The sequence below is a fragment of the Lepidothrix coronata genome, unplaced genomic scaffold (assembly GCF_001604755.1).
Source record: "Lepidothrix coronata isolate B3197 unplaced genomic scaffold, Lepidothrix_coronata-1.0 Scaffold136, whole genome shotgun sequence".
Classification (NCBI taxonomy): domain Eukaryota; kingdom Metazoa; phylum Chordata; class Aves; order Passeriformes; family Pipridae; genus Lepidothrix; species Lepidothrix coronata.
In genome coordinates, this window is record NW_016690316.1 from 929,183 (window position 1) to 945,781 (window position 16,599).

At 36.9% G+C, this 16,599-nt stretch overlaps 2 protein-coding genes across 5 annotated transcripts; one reads left to right on the plus strand and one right to left on the minus strand.

The window, feature by feature from the left end:
• The first annotated feature begins 200 nt into the window (after nucleotides 1-200).
• Nucleotides 201-10,046, plus strand: LRRC39 (leucine rich repeat containing 39). 4 transcript variants are annotated; one of them, XM_017827189.1, is made up of 9 exons: nucleotides 201-358; nucleotides 2,212-2,420; nucleotides 3,328-3,433; nucleotides 4,801-4,957; nucleotides 5,498-5,634; nucleotides 7,131-7,276; nucleotides 7,622-7,774; nucleotides 8,827-8,966; nucleotides 9,975-10,046. In XM_017827189.1, the coding sequence occupies exons 2-9, from the start codon at nucleotides 2,296-2,298 to the stop codon at nucleotides 10,028-10,030; spliced, it is 1,020 nt and encodes a 339-aa protein (XP_017682678.1). In that variant the 5' UTR covers nucleotides 201-358; nucleotides 2,212-2,295; the 3' UTR covers nucleotides 10,031-10,046. The 4 variants fall into 4 exon arrangements, with proteins under 4 accessions (XP_017682678.1, XP_017682679.1, XP_017682677.1 ...); XM_017827190.1 differs by having other exon boundaries at nucleotides 2,241-2,420; XM_017827188.1 differs by having other exon boundaries at nucleotides 2,262-2,420.
• Nucleotides 10,047-10,109: 63 nt separating this feature from the next.
• On the minus strand, nucleotides 10,110-16,571 carry TRMT13 (tRNA methyltransferase 13 homolog). The gene is made up of 11 exons (XM_017827183.1): nucleotides 16,452-16,571; nucleotides 16,060-16,106; nucleotides 15,905-15,971; nucleotides 15,023-15,085; nucleotides 14,825-14,894; nucleotides 14,304-14,410; nucleotides 13,215-13,382; nucleotides 12,867-12,939; nucleotides 12,121-12,195; nucleotides 10,827-11,241; nucleotides 10,110-10,506 (listed from the first exon to the last, which is right to left on the minus strand). The coding sequence occupies exons 1-11, from the start codon at nucleotides 16,569-16,571 to the stop codon at nucleotides 10,311-10,313; spliced, it is 1,401 nt and encodes a 466-aa protein (XP_017682672.1). The 3' UTR covers nucleotides 10,110-10,310.
• Between the last annotated feature and the right edge of the window lie 28 nt (nucleotides 16,572-16,599).

A 16,599-nucleotide genomic window follows, 5' to 3' on the forward strand; every position in this document is an offset into this window, starting at 1 on the left:
TTTTTATCTTTGTTATTTTTAATTCAATATGAGCTCATTGTAGAGAATAACAATTACTCCTTTGTTCTTCTTTTTCACAATTTGTAACTTTTTTAAGCAGGAGTTCAAGGGAGCCCCGTCATGCTCAGCAAACTGGGGAGACTTTACAGTGGTAAATGCTTGGGGGAGGTTGCAGAAGTGCCTCATGTGATGCCTTCTATTCTCAGCATAGGTTAAAATTAGAACTAGACTGACATTGCATTGGAGTCTGAGAGTTCTAAATGGTTTTGGTAATACAGACAAGATTTGTAATTTGTCTCTGCTCTTGTCCAGAAAGCAACGAGTCACAGAAAATCCTTGAAAACACCAAATAATTGAGGTAAGTTGTTGTTAAATTCTTTCTGATGCCTGGAGATGAAGTTGTAGGGAGATCTGGTTACTTGGGATTAAATTTGCACTTGTTTTAGAGCTGCAGTTGGGAATTCACTCCTGAATTGTTGGCTGTGATGGCATGAGTATTATGGGGGTTATTTTCTTGAAAAATAATAAGATCTAAGAACAAGAAGCTTTTGGTGGTAGTCCTGTTGTATGATAAAATCATCCTGAAAATAAAGTCATATATTTAGTCCCTTTCATATTTCATGGTTCTGAAGGAGCACTTATTGAATAATATGCTTTCCACAGCAAAAGGGAGTTGCCCAGAGTAAGATTTACTAAAAACAAGTATTGTTTTGACTGTAAAGTATGATACTGGGTTACTAGTACGACTATTAACAAATATCTTTTTTCTGCACAGTTTATATAAAAGGATTTCTAATTTTCCAAAAAGGCTTGTAGTTAAAGAAAAAAATCTCCAAACAAGAAATTATAAATTAGTTCAATCACTTGATCTCAGCAGAAATTTAATCCTGAAAAAATCAGGCAATTTAAATTGTAACCACTAACAAGAGCAAAAGACCTCATGCATATATAGCATTACTATTGCATATTGGGATGAGGACTGGGAAGGGTAGTTACTCTGAGGACCACTGAAAGAGAAACTAGTTAGTTCTTCAAACTAGCAAATGTGCTCACAATTATGTGGGGGAGGGAAAGAGAATACAATCCTCTCTTTACAGGAAAAAATTCCATCCTTTTGGAACCCAAATGCCAGACTGCACTGTGCCACACTGTGGTTACCATTTGTGTCACTTGTCAAATCCTGACATTTTTCCTTAACAAACAGAGAACAGTTAAGAATCTTAAATATTGGTATATCAGACCAGCTTCTTATTTATTCAGGCATTATAATTTGATTTTTATGTTGTCTTTACAACAGGAAGCAATCCTAATATTTTACATTTTATTTGTCTAATTAAATTATTTCAGTATAATAATGCTTTACAAGTAAGTATGTTGACAAAAGACATAGTAAGCAAATAGAATGATTGACAGTTTGAAAACAAAAGTGTTCACTAAGCAATTGTAGCTTGTCCAGGCCACACACAATTATACTGGAATAAATATAATAGAAAAGATTGGTTCTAAAAGACAAACCCTTTCCCCAAATGACTGCAGTAATGGTAATATGAATGATTTTCAGAGTGGTGCACTGATTAGGATGACTGAATATCCTACTTCGCTGCTTTTCAGGAATATATATCTTAATTATCTCACTAAGGGATAGGTGACTTCAAAACTTTAGACTGAATTTAATTTTAAATGTGGATCCTGACACTCAGCAGGGCTACAAGAAGATTTAAACACAAATCAGAAAAATTTAAAAGCCTGTTCTTAAAGGTAATGCATTACTAACTATAAAATGCATTATAATGAGTTAAACCATGAAGAAAATGAATGCAAATAAAGTTTACTAATTTATTTCCAGGAACAGTTCCGTTTTTGTGAAGTGCAAAACTCCTTAAGTCACAAGTACTTATATCAGGTAGCTGCCAGGATGCAGGTATCATAATTTAACTGCCTTACATTGCAGGTAACAGCTTAATTTCTTCCTGGGATGGGAATAAATGCTCAAATCTGCATTTAATAATTATGGTGAGTACTTAGCCTATCATTGGAAGGAACTGAGAGAAGCTGAATAAGAATACAGAGACTTCAAGAATACCATTTCTTAATACAAGACAGTTTCACTAGGTGCTATTGTCTATTTTTATAAAGAGAAAGGAGATGGTAAAATCCTGTTTGTTCTATACATTAACTGCGTGTAATAATACAATGAAATGGATATTGCAGGGTTTTAGCTCTCATGTCACTGTCCCCAGCTGGTAACTGCGTTCCATCAGATTCCTGGGACTGCATTTGAACATGTAAAGGATCATGGCTGAAACTGCAGTTTGCCTTGGCACATTCACTGCTGTGAAGACACTTTGGGAAGTGAGAATACACAAGATAAATGAAGAATTACAGAAAGAAAAGGAATTCAGGCAGAGGTCTGCAGGAAGGTAAATTGTAGATCTTTAATTATGTGGAAAGCTAGACCATATGTTGCATTTCTGAAGACTGTAATTAATCTTTTCAAACTCATCCAGACTCTAATTCTTTAGTTGTTACTCCAGCAGAATTCCCAGTGGTTAGAATCTAGCAATATGGTCAGGTCAAACCAAGAATTGTGTCTGTGATAAAAATATTATATTAATAATATCTGAATTTAAATCCCTTAAATTCAGATACTAAAATAACTGTGTGGATACTCTAACCTGTGGAAATTTGTTTTTTTCTCCATAGAGGCATTAATAGGGTCACTTAGTTTTCTGTCTGGGCAGCAATTTAAATTTGAAGAAATTTAGCATTCTAGTTTTTAGACCTCTTCCTGCTTTATCAGATGTGTCTAAAATGGAATGGCAAATCCAAAAGCTACTAATGGAAAATACAAGCAGAAAGAAAGAGAATTAGCCTAATTGTCATAGTTCTTGTTGAAGTCCTCTTTGGAAATCAAGCTAAAAGAATCTCTTGCTGATTGGCCTTGTTTTGTTGAACTTACATTTGGTGTAATGGAAGGTTTCCTTTTTAGGAGACTGCCTCAAAATTAAGGCTTTGGAACTTAGTTCCGCATGACTTTATATTCTGTTGCCCTGCTGCAACATGTTGAAAGTTAATTAAGTAATGTCCTCCTTCTGAATGTAAATTTGAAGAACTGTAAAATAGAATTCCTATATATAGAATTACCTCATTAATTACTACATTAATTGTTTGTCTTCCCTCAATTTGATAGTATTTTTAGTATCCAGATATAATTAACATTGTTTGACATCCAAAAAGGCTACTGTGTCTTTTTTTCCAGAAAATAGATAGGATAGTAATTATTGTCTGTATTCACTGTTGCCCCACTGACAGATCTTTCCCTTGTAGGCTACTGCTTGTCTGGGAGGAAAGAGCTGCTTTGGCAAAGCTCAAAGAAAGAGTTATTAATGAAGGTGGAAGAGCAATTTTAAGGATAGAGGAAGAAGAATGGAAGGTAGTGTTGATAGGAATGCATGTTGAATGACTGATGCATTAGAAAACTACTATTTACAACTTTACACTTATACAGTTGTACTGTTTTTCTTAAGTACTCACTGTGTGCTTTGCTAACAGTGAGTTGGGACATGTTGTTGTGAGTGTAAAAGCAAGCTGGGTTTTTTTTAGTCATGAATATTAAGCATTACTCTTAGGCAAAAATATAGCCTAAAAGGCTTTTCTGCATCAGAAATTATTTACATTCCGAATTATGAGTTTCATGACATAAATCCTCATTTAACATTAACACACCAGAACTACTGAAATGTATCAAGGTGAAAACTCTGTTGTTTAGGTGCATGACAATATTTCTTACCGTTGTTTACTTTCTAAGAGCAGAAATAAGGCAGTAGGTTCCCAGAACACTATTATTGTGGTTTCTGATCCGTGGGGGGTAAGCCACTAATAGCTTTTAATGGCAGAGTGGAAGTTCACAGCCCTCTGAGCCACAGAGAGATGCAGATACCAGTTGCTATGAAGTGATGAGAATTAGGCCATGTTGAGCCAGTGGGAGAGCCAGACCCAGCAATGCTCTGGTGGTCCATAGGCCGGTGTTCCTTGTTTGGAACTCTGCATACATTGTAATTTTTCTATCCCCCTGCTCTTCTACTCTCAGCTGCTCACTGTTTTTCTTAAGAGACTATGAAACAGAATTTAAATCTCCCTTTATGTGCAGAAATCTATTTAGAGCAGTTTCATCATCAGTCATGTTGACTTTGTTGAAAAAAAAAAGAAAGAAAGAAAGAAAGAAACCAAAGCAAGTCTCAAACTTGTCAATCAATGACAGTAGTGCAGGTATGTAAATACTGGGAGCAAAAAGGGGGCAGGCTAAATCTGTGATCACAATGACAGCCCACAGTGGGTTCACTTCGGGATCATGGAATCATGGAATATCCTGAGTTGGAAGGGACCCACAAGGATCATAGATTCCAACTCCTGGCCCTGCACAGGACAGCCCAAGAATCCCACCATGTGTTGTCCAAACACCTCTTGAACTCTGTCAGGCTTGGTGCTGTGACCTGGAGAGCCTGTTCCAGTGCCCAGCCACTCTCTGAAGGAAGAACCTTTTCCTAACATATTGATATAAAACCTTATAAAATATAAACCTTTTCCTAATATATAGGATATTGAAATAGTATCAGTTATGCTTGCTACTTTTAGCATGTTTTAGAAATCAATTACCAGGATTCATTTTGTAACCTACATGTTATAGTATAGTTTAAGAAGAACGAAAGACTGTTAGTGTTCAAATAAAATTTCTACCTCAGCCTGTATTCTTCTTGTATACTAAGCTGAATTTCTTCTGGTTCATATTTCTTGTCTTAGACACTACCTTCGTGCTTATTGAAACTAGTCCATCTCCAGGAATGGCAGCTTCATAGAACTAGTCTGCAGAAAATTCCTCAATTTATTGGAAGATTTCAGAGTCTTGTTGTTCTGGATCTATCCCGGAACTCAATTGAAAGTGTACCTAAAGAAATTGGTGAGCTGTACTTTCTTTTAAGCTGCTTTTCTAAGAAAATTGCAGAGATATGCCATTTTTGTGCCCTTTGCCTGTCTAAGAATCCTATTGGGTAGTTAGAAAAGAGATGATTTAAATCTGACAGTGAGACAGAGATCTCCAAACCACAGATTGCCTACAAATTAAAAAATGACTGGATGGAAGACACAAAGCTTTATGTGTCCAAGCTCCTCATGGAAAAAAAAAGCCTGCAAGCACAGCAGGGACTAGACATGCAGCTAGAAAAGTGATATTGAAAAACAGGCTTCATGTTCTGAGTCCACAGCATGAGCAGTCTATTCATAATTTTTCAGTTTTGGGTTTTCAGAATGCAGCTCTGTACTAAAGAGTCCTGAAGTCCTACTATTTGCATTTCAGTGATTTTAAAAAATTTTTTATTTTAAATTTGTGAAAACACAGAGCATTTCTATAACAGTTAAAGGATAAGACAAAACAGGTAATATTGTACTTCAAATAGAATGAACATGAGCATTTCTCATGTCTCATTTGTGCTCTCTGCAGGCCAGCTGACCAGCCTCCAAGAGCTGCTTCTCAGTTACAATAGAATAAAGTCTGTTCCAAAGGAAATAAGTAACTGCATCAGTCTGGAAAGATTGGAACTGGCTGTCAACAGGAATATCTGTGATCTTCCTCCTCAGGTTTTGACACTGTTTTGTTTTGTTTAATGCATATTTTTTGAATTTATCCAAACCCAATTATCATTAAAGGTTGCACTCCATGTTTTCAGATTTGCTGTAATACTCTGATTTCACAACTGATCCACAGAAACGCTGATGTGAACAGCCTTTCTATGACTAGTCAAACTGAAGCCATGCGAGAAGAACATACTTATACCTGAGTAGCTGAAGGAGCCAATCTTTATTTTGTCCAGATAAATGGCTTGGCAGTGCATACAGGGCAGTGATACACTTCACATCAATTTGTCTAGGCTGAATGTCTTCACTGGTTTACACCAATGAGAATCTGATGCCTTAGCAGAGAGAAGTTCTCTTTTATGGTTGAGAGTAGAAATTCATACCACATGCCAGGACACAACTGTAAGCATCTTGACCAGAACAACTAGCTGTGTGATTTATACAACTGCCTATGCATGCAGTTGAACAATTGTTGTTCTCAAATATTGAAAACAATTATCAGGGAATAAAAACAACTGCTCACCTACTACTGAGCTTTAATTTGAACTGACCTACATGTGAGAGAGACCTGCATCTCTATTAGTCTCTTAGACAGAGATGACAAGTATGCAACCATATATACTTTTTAAAATTTATTTAAAAACATAGTAGTGACAATAGTTGTCAGCAATCAGTGCCTTGCAAAATTGAGTGAATCCAGACAGTGATACCCAATATCAAATCTTTAAATGGAAATATACACTATTAACCAAAATCCAGGATTTACAAAATTTACATGGATACAGGTTACATGGTGTAATGTAGAGTGATGGCTTTTAAATTAACAGCTTATAGCAAATGCATAGTTCTGTCCTGTCGAGACTACAGTGATGTGAACACTGTGAAGCTTTGGTTGTGTGTAGTTGAGTGGCATTCAATGTTTAGACAGTTGGATCAGATTTGCCATAAATTATCTTTGTATCACTTGAACATTGTAAAAGCACCTGAAGGCATGATTCACCAAAGGAGTTAGGTGCTGCAATACTGAATGATGCATGTTGCATTTTTAGAATGTTAGTAGACTTCACAGCATGGAAGGTGTCAAGGTCCACTCTAAAATACAGTACATGCAATTTGATGGATAAAAATCTAAATATTTGACTAATGAAAAATGTCATATTTCATGGAGTATGACATACTAAGGACAGTGCTGTCTTTAAAATTCTCTTTCTCCATGAGGCTTAGTGCATATATGCATTGTAGTCGTGGCTTTCAGCCTCTCGGCACTTACGGCACTTGCTACCAGGTGAGGTAAAGTTCTTCTGCCTGACCAGTTTCAAACCTACCTACCTTCCAGGTGAGAACTGTAACTGTTAGACAATACCAGCTAATGTAACTCAGAAACCATTCCCTGTTAACTAGCTCCAAAATACGTTGTAATGTTCGTTAACATTTTTAGAGCACTGCTGTAATGCTGCAACAGCTACACAAACTTGCATTAAATCTCCACTTCTTTTCAGCTCAGTGATTTAAAGAAGCTTTCACACATAGATTTGTGCATGAATCAGTTTACTACCATCCCTTCAGCTCTCCTCAACATGCCACATCTAGAATGGTTAGATATGGGGGGAAATAAACTCCAGGAGCTTCCTGATGCAATTGACAGGTAAATAAAACTCAAAGCTCATCTTAGTCTCAATTCCATTGCACTGAAATTCTAATTATTAAATGCTACTTCAAAAGATAATTTTTATGTTAACTTCACAGCAAATTTAACATTTTGTCAGCCCTAAAGTGATGGTTTGGGTGAGCTGGAATAATCCATTCAATTAACAATATAAGGTTAAATATTTATTGCCAATGACATTTTCAAACAGAGATTAGGTGATTATCTTGGATAGAGGGTTTCCTTAGAGACCAGCCTTTATGTGGCTGAAGAATTATTTATCGTAATTATTGATAAGATTAATTTTCTATATCTTGATTGAGTGCACAAATACCTGTTTTTCAGAATGGAAAATCTCCACACTTTATGGCTCCAAAGGAATGAGATAAACTCTTTGCCAGAAACCATTTGTAATATGAAAAATCTTAGTACTCTTGTTCTTAGCAACAACAAGCTTAAGGATATTCCAGCTTGTATGAAGGATATGACAAATCTGAGGTAAGAAAAAGCAACAGAAATATAAATAGAAATAGCAGAAGATAAGTTTTAAAGCCTTCTTTGAGTTGTATATCATAGAATGATACTAAGGAAGAGGAAAAGAAAAGGCATGATCACAGTTGTACAGATGGACACAATACCATATAAATCAGCATAATTGCACAGATTCACAACAGTTGAGGATCTGGTCAAGCAACCTTTGTGTAGTGAAACTCACTTAAAGAAGTGACTGATGATAGTTACAGTCCCAAATGAAAAAGCAGGGTATAATACATTTTCTCATTTCCAAAATGTCCTCATGCCCCCCCATAACTGGCCTTTTATATCACTCTCTAAAGCCAAAAGCCTGCAGAAAAATATGTGACAGGCATAAAAATAGCAAAAAGTAGAACTTTGCCACCGAGAAATCAAACATTCAGAATTAAACAAAAATGATTAGGTATGAGGACATGGACGAAAGGATATGAAAAATAAAAAATAATGGAAATTCTTAATTGAATATGCAATACTACTTTGTATACCATGACAGAAACTTTCCTGTTGTTTGCATTTTCATTTGGATTCCTGAATGCTGGCCATTTTAGAGAAAGAATGCTAGTCCACATAAATCATGTCTAACCCAGTAACAATTACTGTTTCCAGCTGTTTTGGAAGCACCTCTTAAACCAAATATATGCAAGCATAGGTGCAGGGATGGACCAAGGACAAAGAGAGACAGGACTGGCTACTGCCTTGCAAAGCTGGGAGGAGGCATTTGCACTGTTGTTCTCATCACTCCTGTTTGTGGAAGCTCAATGCTCCTGACCATGGAGTGAAAACCTGAACACAAAGTGACAAGGACTGCAATGTTTTTTCCCACCACAATCAGCTAGTGTTATTATAGTCTTCTTAGTTTACTTAATGCTATTGATAGAGGGGTGAGTTTAGTATAATAAAAGCCTTATTTAATTTTGCTTAAAATAGTGATTGACAAATCTTAATTCAGTTTCAAAAGAATTGTTTTCTCTCGACAAAACTTATTGCAAGCATAACCTTTTTTGGTGAATTATCAGATTTGTCAACTTCAGAGACAACCCACTGGAGCTAGAGGTAACCCTCCCTCCGTGTGAGGATACAGAGGAGGAGGAGCAGCAGGAAATGTTCGGCATTGACTTCATGCACATGTATATCCAGGAGTCCCTCAAGAAAACAGGTATGACTTTTTATTAATTCTGATCTCTCTGGAATACAGTGAGAAAGGGAAGAACAAACTGGATAAATAAAATCTAGGATACATATACAAATGAAACATGAATAGTCTTCTTAATAAATGAATAACATTTTCCAAAAAATCTGTAAAACAATTTTTACTGAGGGCAGGGGGTGCTTTTATCAGGAGTTGGCACAGCAGGTCTTCACACAAACAGCATATATTCTGGTAGGAACATAGGAATAAAAGTGCCTGAGTTACCTAGAGCTGGGATAAGTAGAAGCTGTCTTTTGTATTTGTAATTTAATCAGTTTACATAGTTTGGGTCTTACAGCACCATTTATCTCATGAAGTTCAACTTTTCCTATTTCTGGATGTTGTCCAGATGGTACTACCAAAGAAGGAATAAGGGAGAGATGCTTATGTTCCCAACATACATCTTCTAGCAATGAAGTATCAACACCTGATAAACAGATGTTTCTCACAACTTACTTTCCCTGACACGAAGTCAGTCACCTAAACAAAACAGCCCCACAGTTTATTCTCATTTCTAAAACACTATGACAAAAATTTGCTGTTTGTAGCCTCAAAGGTAACAGTTTAAATGTTGCAGTAAGAAGCCAAACTAAACACTTCTGAAAAGATGTGCAGGTGGCAGCTGTTTCTTGCAGAGAGCACTTCATTGCAGATATAAAATGTTCTCTCTGATCTTCATTCTGTGTTTTGTGAAGGCTTAAAAAATGAATGAAATGCTCTTGATTTAGAACACTAGGCCAGCTTTTTTCTTATCAATATTTCATGAATGAATAATCAAATTAGCAAAAATACAGTTATCAAGAATACAGTTTACAAGTTAGTTTTCTTCCTTGATAGATTCCCCTGGCAGCATAGGCTGATGAAAGAACCTTGGCCTACTTAAATAATTTAAGAGGAAATACAAAGCTATCCTGAACTTCAAAGTGAAAATAAAGTATGTTATTTCCTCTCTTATTTTCACTTGTTGTCTTTCAGGAAATCTGGAAAGTTGTACTTCTGATCCTCCTCCGATCATAAATCCTAATGAATAAAGAATGTAACTGAGAATGGAAGACAATACCAAGTATACTTCTTCCCAGCAAAGAGGCCTACAACAGGTGTCAAATATTCTTAGGGATTTTATTTTTCCACTGATGAGAACTGGTTTGCATATGTGTAATTCCCAGTGACACTGGGAAATATAAGACCTTTTCCTGGGTACAGGAAAGACTAAAACATTTTTTTTTGTAAACACTGAATTAGCTTTTTAAAAAAAATCCAGATAAGTTTTTTAGGTTTTTTTTCCCCCTAACAATTCCAAATTATCTCCTGTCATGTAGTTGGCTCTGTTATCAAAAATGGACTTGGGACAGCTGTCAACAGGACATTCTCCAAGGATACAGCAGACTCTGTGTAATACTGTAGTGCAGCCTTGTATCCTTGTTGTTGTAAATATTCAATCCGTCCGTGATCAATCAGCCGTTTACAGAGGCAACCTATCTCCTTTCGTTCTTCAACAGTAAGTATCCTAGTGAATAAAAGGGAGGAAAAGAATGAACAACATCTGTCAGAGGAATAGTTTGGTTAGTTAACATTAGTAGTTAAGCTTAGAGAAACTACTGAAATCACTGTAAGTTCATTTCAGTCAGGCAACTGTGACTGTTGATATATTTTGAAATGTACATCCATAAAACCTGTATTTTTAAAGTAAAGTATTTCTGTAAGTTCAGTAATAAGTTTATTTCTGCAAAATGAGTTCTGTTGAGAACCCAAAACAATTTAGTGTGCCACTATACATAATTTTGCTTTTCTGCTGGAGTCCATTTGCTAGGAAAAAAAATCACGTACCCTTGCCATGTATCAGAACCACTCTCTGCCGTGCTGAATGTTTGCTCATGTTCTTCTGTGTCATTAGTTTGGTCTTCACTTTCTTCACTTGTAGAGGCTTTGCTTGTGGTTTCTCGCATGCCACAAGTGGCCCAACTACTCATTCTCTGGAAATAATGGAATTCTACTGCTCCCAGTCCAACTGATTTAAAGAACTCTCTGCCTACATAATGTGTCCAGTCACACTTGTGATGGCAACACAGAGCAATGACAATTCCAGCTACAGGCTTATGGTCTTCTGTGTTGCTGCCATTACCAGCAGCAGTGTCAGGAGCCACCTCTGTCGTAGCAGTCCTGCAGCGTTTTGCCGCAGGCTCTTCATTTTCTCCACCACAGCAAGTTGAGTAACTTTCAACCAAGCATCTCAGAGCCAGATCTGGGAATGAACAGATACACCACCAAAAAAATATCCATAAGCACCATGCCATTATTTATACAGGCTCTATCATGATTGGGAATGTACTTCCCATAAAGAAAAATAAAATCATGCATCACAAACTAAGCCAAAACACAATTTTAATGATAAAAAAAAAATTACAAACATGCTTTGAAAACATGAAAACCCTAAATGCTAAATTAATATTATGAGACCTCCAGAGCTCTTCAGGGCTTATCCTCTGGAATATTTGTTCTACGGAAGTGAATTTGAAACACTTGGGTAATAAACTGGCATATTGTAGGAGAATCTCCTCCCTGTAAAACATGCAACTATTTGCTCCAGAAATTTGATATCTAGGACACAATCTATTTAATATGCACATGTACTTCTTAAATGCTTAACTGTGTCATCTTTGTCACAATGCCTAGAAAGGTGTCATATTTGAGATATCTTTACGTAGTAAGCATATGATGTTAGAAAAATATTAGTTTAAAATTATCAGGACAGAAACACATTCTTATTTGTTTGCTTAGGATACATATTCAAACAGCCAACACAAATTTAAAAGAAAAATATTTCAAAGAGGCAACTGTGCTAAAAAAAAGTACTTTCACCAGATTACAAATGACCCATGCCACCACACAGCATTCTTTGTTCTAATCTATAGAGCCCAAGAAAGGCTTTACTTCTGCCTAAACTATCCTTGCACCTATTATCCACTGGAGTCAATAAGTAATTAGAATATAACTGCTATATTCACCAACAAAGGGTTAAAGGGCAAGAAGAGCTTAAAAGGATAGTCCGGAAGATCAGTCCATTCAGAGTGTAAGATTTAGTATCCTAACTTTCTGCAGTTCACACATCTGTAATTCATACCTGTTGCAGCACCACACAAATGCTTCCCAATTCCTACCACCGGTAGTTTCTTCTTCTCCAAAATAGGTACCTTACCTGGAGAGGGAAAAAAACCAAACAACCAACAAACCCCTTATGCAATCCACAATAACCCTAGCACCTATATATTATTATAGTTGGGGCAACATTTTTTCTGAATAAAATAATTTCTGCACACTTAGAAATAAATGTTTACCACTACTAAAACTACAGTGGTTTGGTCAAAGGAAAGTTTCTTTTACTAAAACAAATTAAAAGAATAGGATGCTGTGGCTGGGAAGCACATTTAACCATTTCAGCCTTTCTATACACTGCCTATGAAAGGTAAATATGACATTAATGCATCTCCTGATGAGAGGTGTTCCCACAAATTCTGTAGCATTGATGGTGCATAGTTGTACCTAAACCAAACAATGCAAAGATGTTTAATCCTGCAAGTTCTAAAAAACCCTTCAAAATCCACTTGTTTTGGTATTTCTCACCTGTAATGATGTCCTGCAAGTGTATAGAGTAGACAACTTTAAATCTCCATTTAAAATGTGTGTATATATACACATGCCTGTGTGTATATATGTGTATACACATAGCATTAACATATCCAAGCAACCACTGAGAATAATCTTCAAAACCATTTAAGCATTCTACATACATACTGACTTGAACCCCAGTATTCAAAATTTAAGAATAAGCCTCTATTTCAGAGTGACACAAGCCAAGAAGGAACTTACTTAAACATAAGTGCTGAATATCAACTTGAAGCCTCTCAAATATAGAATCTCTTCTTTTATGTTTTCCATCCACCTGTTTAAACAGAACAAGATTATTAAGTAGGGCTGGCCACTAATAATTATAATATTGCTTCGGCTATTAATGCCAGACCTTTTTCTTGTCAAGTCAACATCTGTGAATTTCCAACATTAAACACCAGGATTTTTTTTCTAATAGATTTCCTATCGGCGAAGTACGGAATGTAGAACTTTTGAAATTTAAATTTATTGAATTTAAAAATCTAATACTAACAGCTTCAATGGCAAGAGTTTAAAAATCACACACTGCTAATGTGACAATCCTCTTACCTTGAATCTTGTGGTTGCTCTTTCCACAAGCAAAAACTGCACATTTTCAACATTCTGTAAGGCAACATCAACCCAATGAGACAGCTTTCCTCGCCCAGCTCCAAACTCAACAAAACATCTTCCTGGACCAAGTAAATGCAATCTTTCCATGTTACCTAAAATAGAAGCCTACAAAGATCAAAAGATTATTTGTGAACCAAGCAAATATATATTGTGATGCCTTATAGAAAAATGATTACGTCACCAAACTGCAGATGACTTTTTCAAGCCTCCCCTTCAGTGAGGGATTAAGGAAAAGATGTTGTTTGTACAGAGGGATTATACATTCTGACTAGTCAGCAGTACCCTGCCCTTCTTCCCCTGCTCACAGAACTCCACTCAGAACTCTGTGGAATGGATACTGGGGTTCAGGTACACATTATAATATTCTTCTCGCTGATCTTCAAAGTAGCCATCCAAAATATGGGTACTGTACTGCATTTTCTGTAAAGCATCAGTGCCTGCAGAGCTCTCTCTCTCCTGCAGTTATGTGTTTTGTAATACACAGGAAAGGAAAGCAGAGCACAGGAAACACACATTTCTCACTCTTAAATTTTTCTTCCCAAACCTTTCCATTTTACTACACTATACAATCCATCTCCCTTAAAATTTCTGCTGTTTAATACCCATTAAAAAGGCAGAAGGTTAATTCAGGCTCTCCAATTCTTTTTGTGCATCTCTTACACAACCAGGAGACCCAGGACCAGCTCTTACAGCAAAAGTCAAAGATTCCTTCTTAGCAAATATTTTACTTTTTGTAGCTCAGTTTTATTACGAGTTAATAAAAACTATGAATATTTAAGTAATAATTCAGAACACCACACAATTTAAAGTTTATTTCAGTAAATAAGCTTCTGTTATTCACACTTAAGAAAGCAGCCATTCACAGGCTGTATATATGCTATTATTTGAAGAGCACAAAGTTGTAAAGCATATCAGATTTCCTCTATAGGAAGCTACTAGCATTATACACACAGAGTTGCTCAGATTTACAGCAGCACAATTTCACTCCAAACCCATCTATAGCTATTAGTAAATCAGTGACCACACCTGTTGTTTCAAGTGTTTGAAAGCAGATTCCCCATTCTTTGGGTCATTTAAGGCTTCTTGTAAAGCCTGGTGGGACAGTATTTCTTCCTTAAGATGAAGTTCCAGGCCTGCACAGAAATGCAAAACTTTTAGGCATCGCTTTCCAGTTTCCAAGAGTTCCAGTTTCCAAGAGTTTCTGGTTTGTAACACACGTTACAATAGTGACATGAGCTCGATCTGTAGCACTAGCAAACAGTCTGTTAGGAACATAAATCTCTCATCATATGTTTATAATTGTTATCTGTAGTAATATCTGAGTGGGAAACAAAAACTGAAGGGAACAAAGGATAAGTGTTTTATCATTCTCTCAGTCTAGTTTATTTTTCATAGTAACATTTAGCTGTTGGAGTCTATCTGATAATTACTTCATATGTGTTTAATACCACGTCGCATATTTTTACAGATATTTAACAATGGAAATAACAATGAAAAACTTAATAAATTCAATTTAAAACATTATATCTAGTATTAAGTAAGCTCACCATTACTTGCTTTTTTCAACTTGACAATTAAGTTCTGCAGCTCTTCACTGGATAGAGAAGATAAAGTGACCTTTTTAAGGAAAAAAAAAGCCACCTATAAATATAAGACCTTTTAAGTTTTCTAGTGCTTTATACTCATATGATAAATTGCAACATGTTATGTAAGGACTGAACTTAAAAACAAATAATTATACTCACTTGCTTTTCTGGTATTTCTGCCACATCTTTTAAACCTGCATTAATATCTTGAACAAAGTAGACCTTTAAAAAATCAAAGAAAAATCTGATTCTGTTAATTACCAGGAAGCAAATTACTACATTCTTCAGCATTTTTATCATAAGATATGTAGCAATAGGTATCCACAGCAAAATAAGATTTTCCACGTAATTTCTCTCCCTATAGTCTGATCCTGAATCCCTGGCACAAATGAGCATTCTGACACGTTTTTACAAGACTGAACACGTTCACAAGATTTAAGCAGTCAGTGCTTACTGGACTGATTGCAGAGACCATTTGTTATTGTTTCTCAGGTAATAGTGACAGTGCAATACTAATAAGGCAGAAAGGCAATAAAGAAGCCATCTTTTCTGGGAACAGCTTTTAAACACGTATTCTGTTCCTTCCCTCAGCACTGCTGCAAGTGTCTGCCCAGCTTTCCGTGACTCACTGCTGGCCTGCAGGAACCAGGAGTTGGCTGAAAGTACCTAGAGCCTCCCTGCTAGTTCTGCTTTCCGAGGACAACCTCTCACCCAGTCTCCAAAATGAATGGCATTGCAAGAGGCTGTTCTCAGGGTACATTTTTGAGAAAAATTAATTCAGCTTTTTTTTTTTTTTTTTTTTTTTTGAAAATAAGAGAACTGAAAAGTTGTACCAAACTACAGTGTGAAGGGACACAGAACAGGAGGAGACTGGAACATGAATTCCATTTCAGGAAGTACTTATTCAGCTTCCATGCTGTCCTAACTGTAGTGCTTGCTAGAAGTGCTGTCAGCTGTTGTCAGCACAACAAATTCTCTACAGAGATGTAATGTTTAAGGTCTTAAATCTGAAAGGAAGTGCTGATTTTATGCTGCACTTACGGGCTTTGGTTTCTCTCTTGAATTACATTTTTTTAAATGCTTTTGTAGTTGGTCTTCATATACAGTGCTAAAATCAAAATGGAAAGAAAAGTAAGTAATAGCATTTGTCATGTGAACTCTGACAAAGAATAGGGAAAGCATTTACATATACTCACTGTTTTGGATCGAGAGGGCAGGGAATTCTTTTTCTGTCATTTTGTTCCTAGTTAGAAAAGTTTTAGACAACAGTTCAGCATGCATTCAGTGTCCTGTTTCATAAAAGCTGCTCAGGGGCATCGGTTTCATAAAACATCTATTCAGAGGTAGGTGGGTTAACCAGAATGGAGAAACTGAGAGAAGAATTTAATACTTAACTGGATCCTAAAATAATAAACCTATAATGCAACAGCAGCGTTACTGCTGGGCTGCCCGAGTGTCTCGGCACACGAGGGCTCGGAGGGAGGCACAGGCGCTGCCAATCTCCCCGTGCTGACGGACCAGGGCCCCGCGGTACCGCCGGGGCTGCCCAAGCCCTCCCGCCCTCCCGGCCGGAGAAGGGGCCCCGCACCTCCTCCTGCCCGTGCTCTCCGCAGAAGCGCCTCCCCGGCGCCGGGACCATCCTGCAGAAGCGCCCTTTCCTCTCCACGAAGTGGCCACACCGCCCCGGCTGCGGCGCCGCCGCCGCCATCGCCGCTCCCGGCGGCCCCTGCGCCTCC

What these genes read in the sequence shown, in the direction of transcription:
- LRRC39 (XM_017827189.1), top strand. Translation starts at nt 2,296, where the DNA reads ATGGCTGAAACTGCAGTTTGCCTTGGCACATTCACTGCTGTGAAGACA. An exon ending in AGGCAGAGGTCTGCAGGAAG is followed by an intron (nt 2,421 to 3,327) that starts GTAAATTGTAGA and finishes TTTCCCTTGTAG; the next exon opens with GCTACTGCTTGTCTGGGAGG. An exon ending in AAGTGTACCTAAAGAAATTG is followed by an intron (nt 4,958 to 5,497) that starts GTGAGCTGTACT and finishes TGCTCTCTGCAG; the next exon opens with GCCAGCTGACCAGCCTCCAA.
- TRMT13 (XM_017827183.1), bottom strand. Translation starts at nt 16,571, where the DNA reads ATGGCGGCGGCGGCGCCGCAGCCGGGGCGGTGTGGCCACTTCGTGGAG. An exon ending in GTTGAAAAAAGCAAGTAATG is followed by an intron (nt 14,411 to 14,824) that starts GTGAGCTTACTT and finishes ATTTCTGTGCAG; the next exon opens with GCCTGGAACTTCATCTTAAG. An exon ending in GAGCAACCACAAGATTCAAG is followed by an intron (nt 12,940 to 13,214) that starts GTAAGAGGATTG and finishes CTGTTTAAACAG; the next exon opens with GTGGATGGAAAACATAAAAG.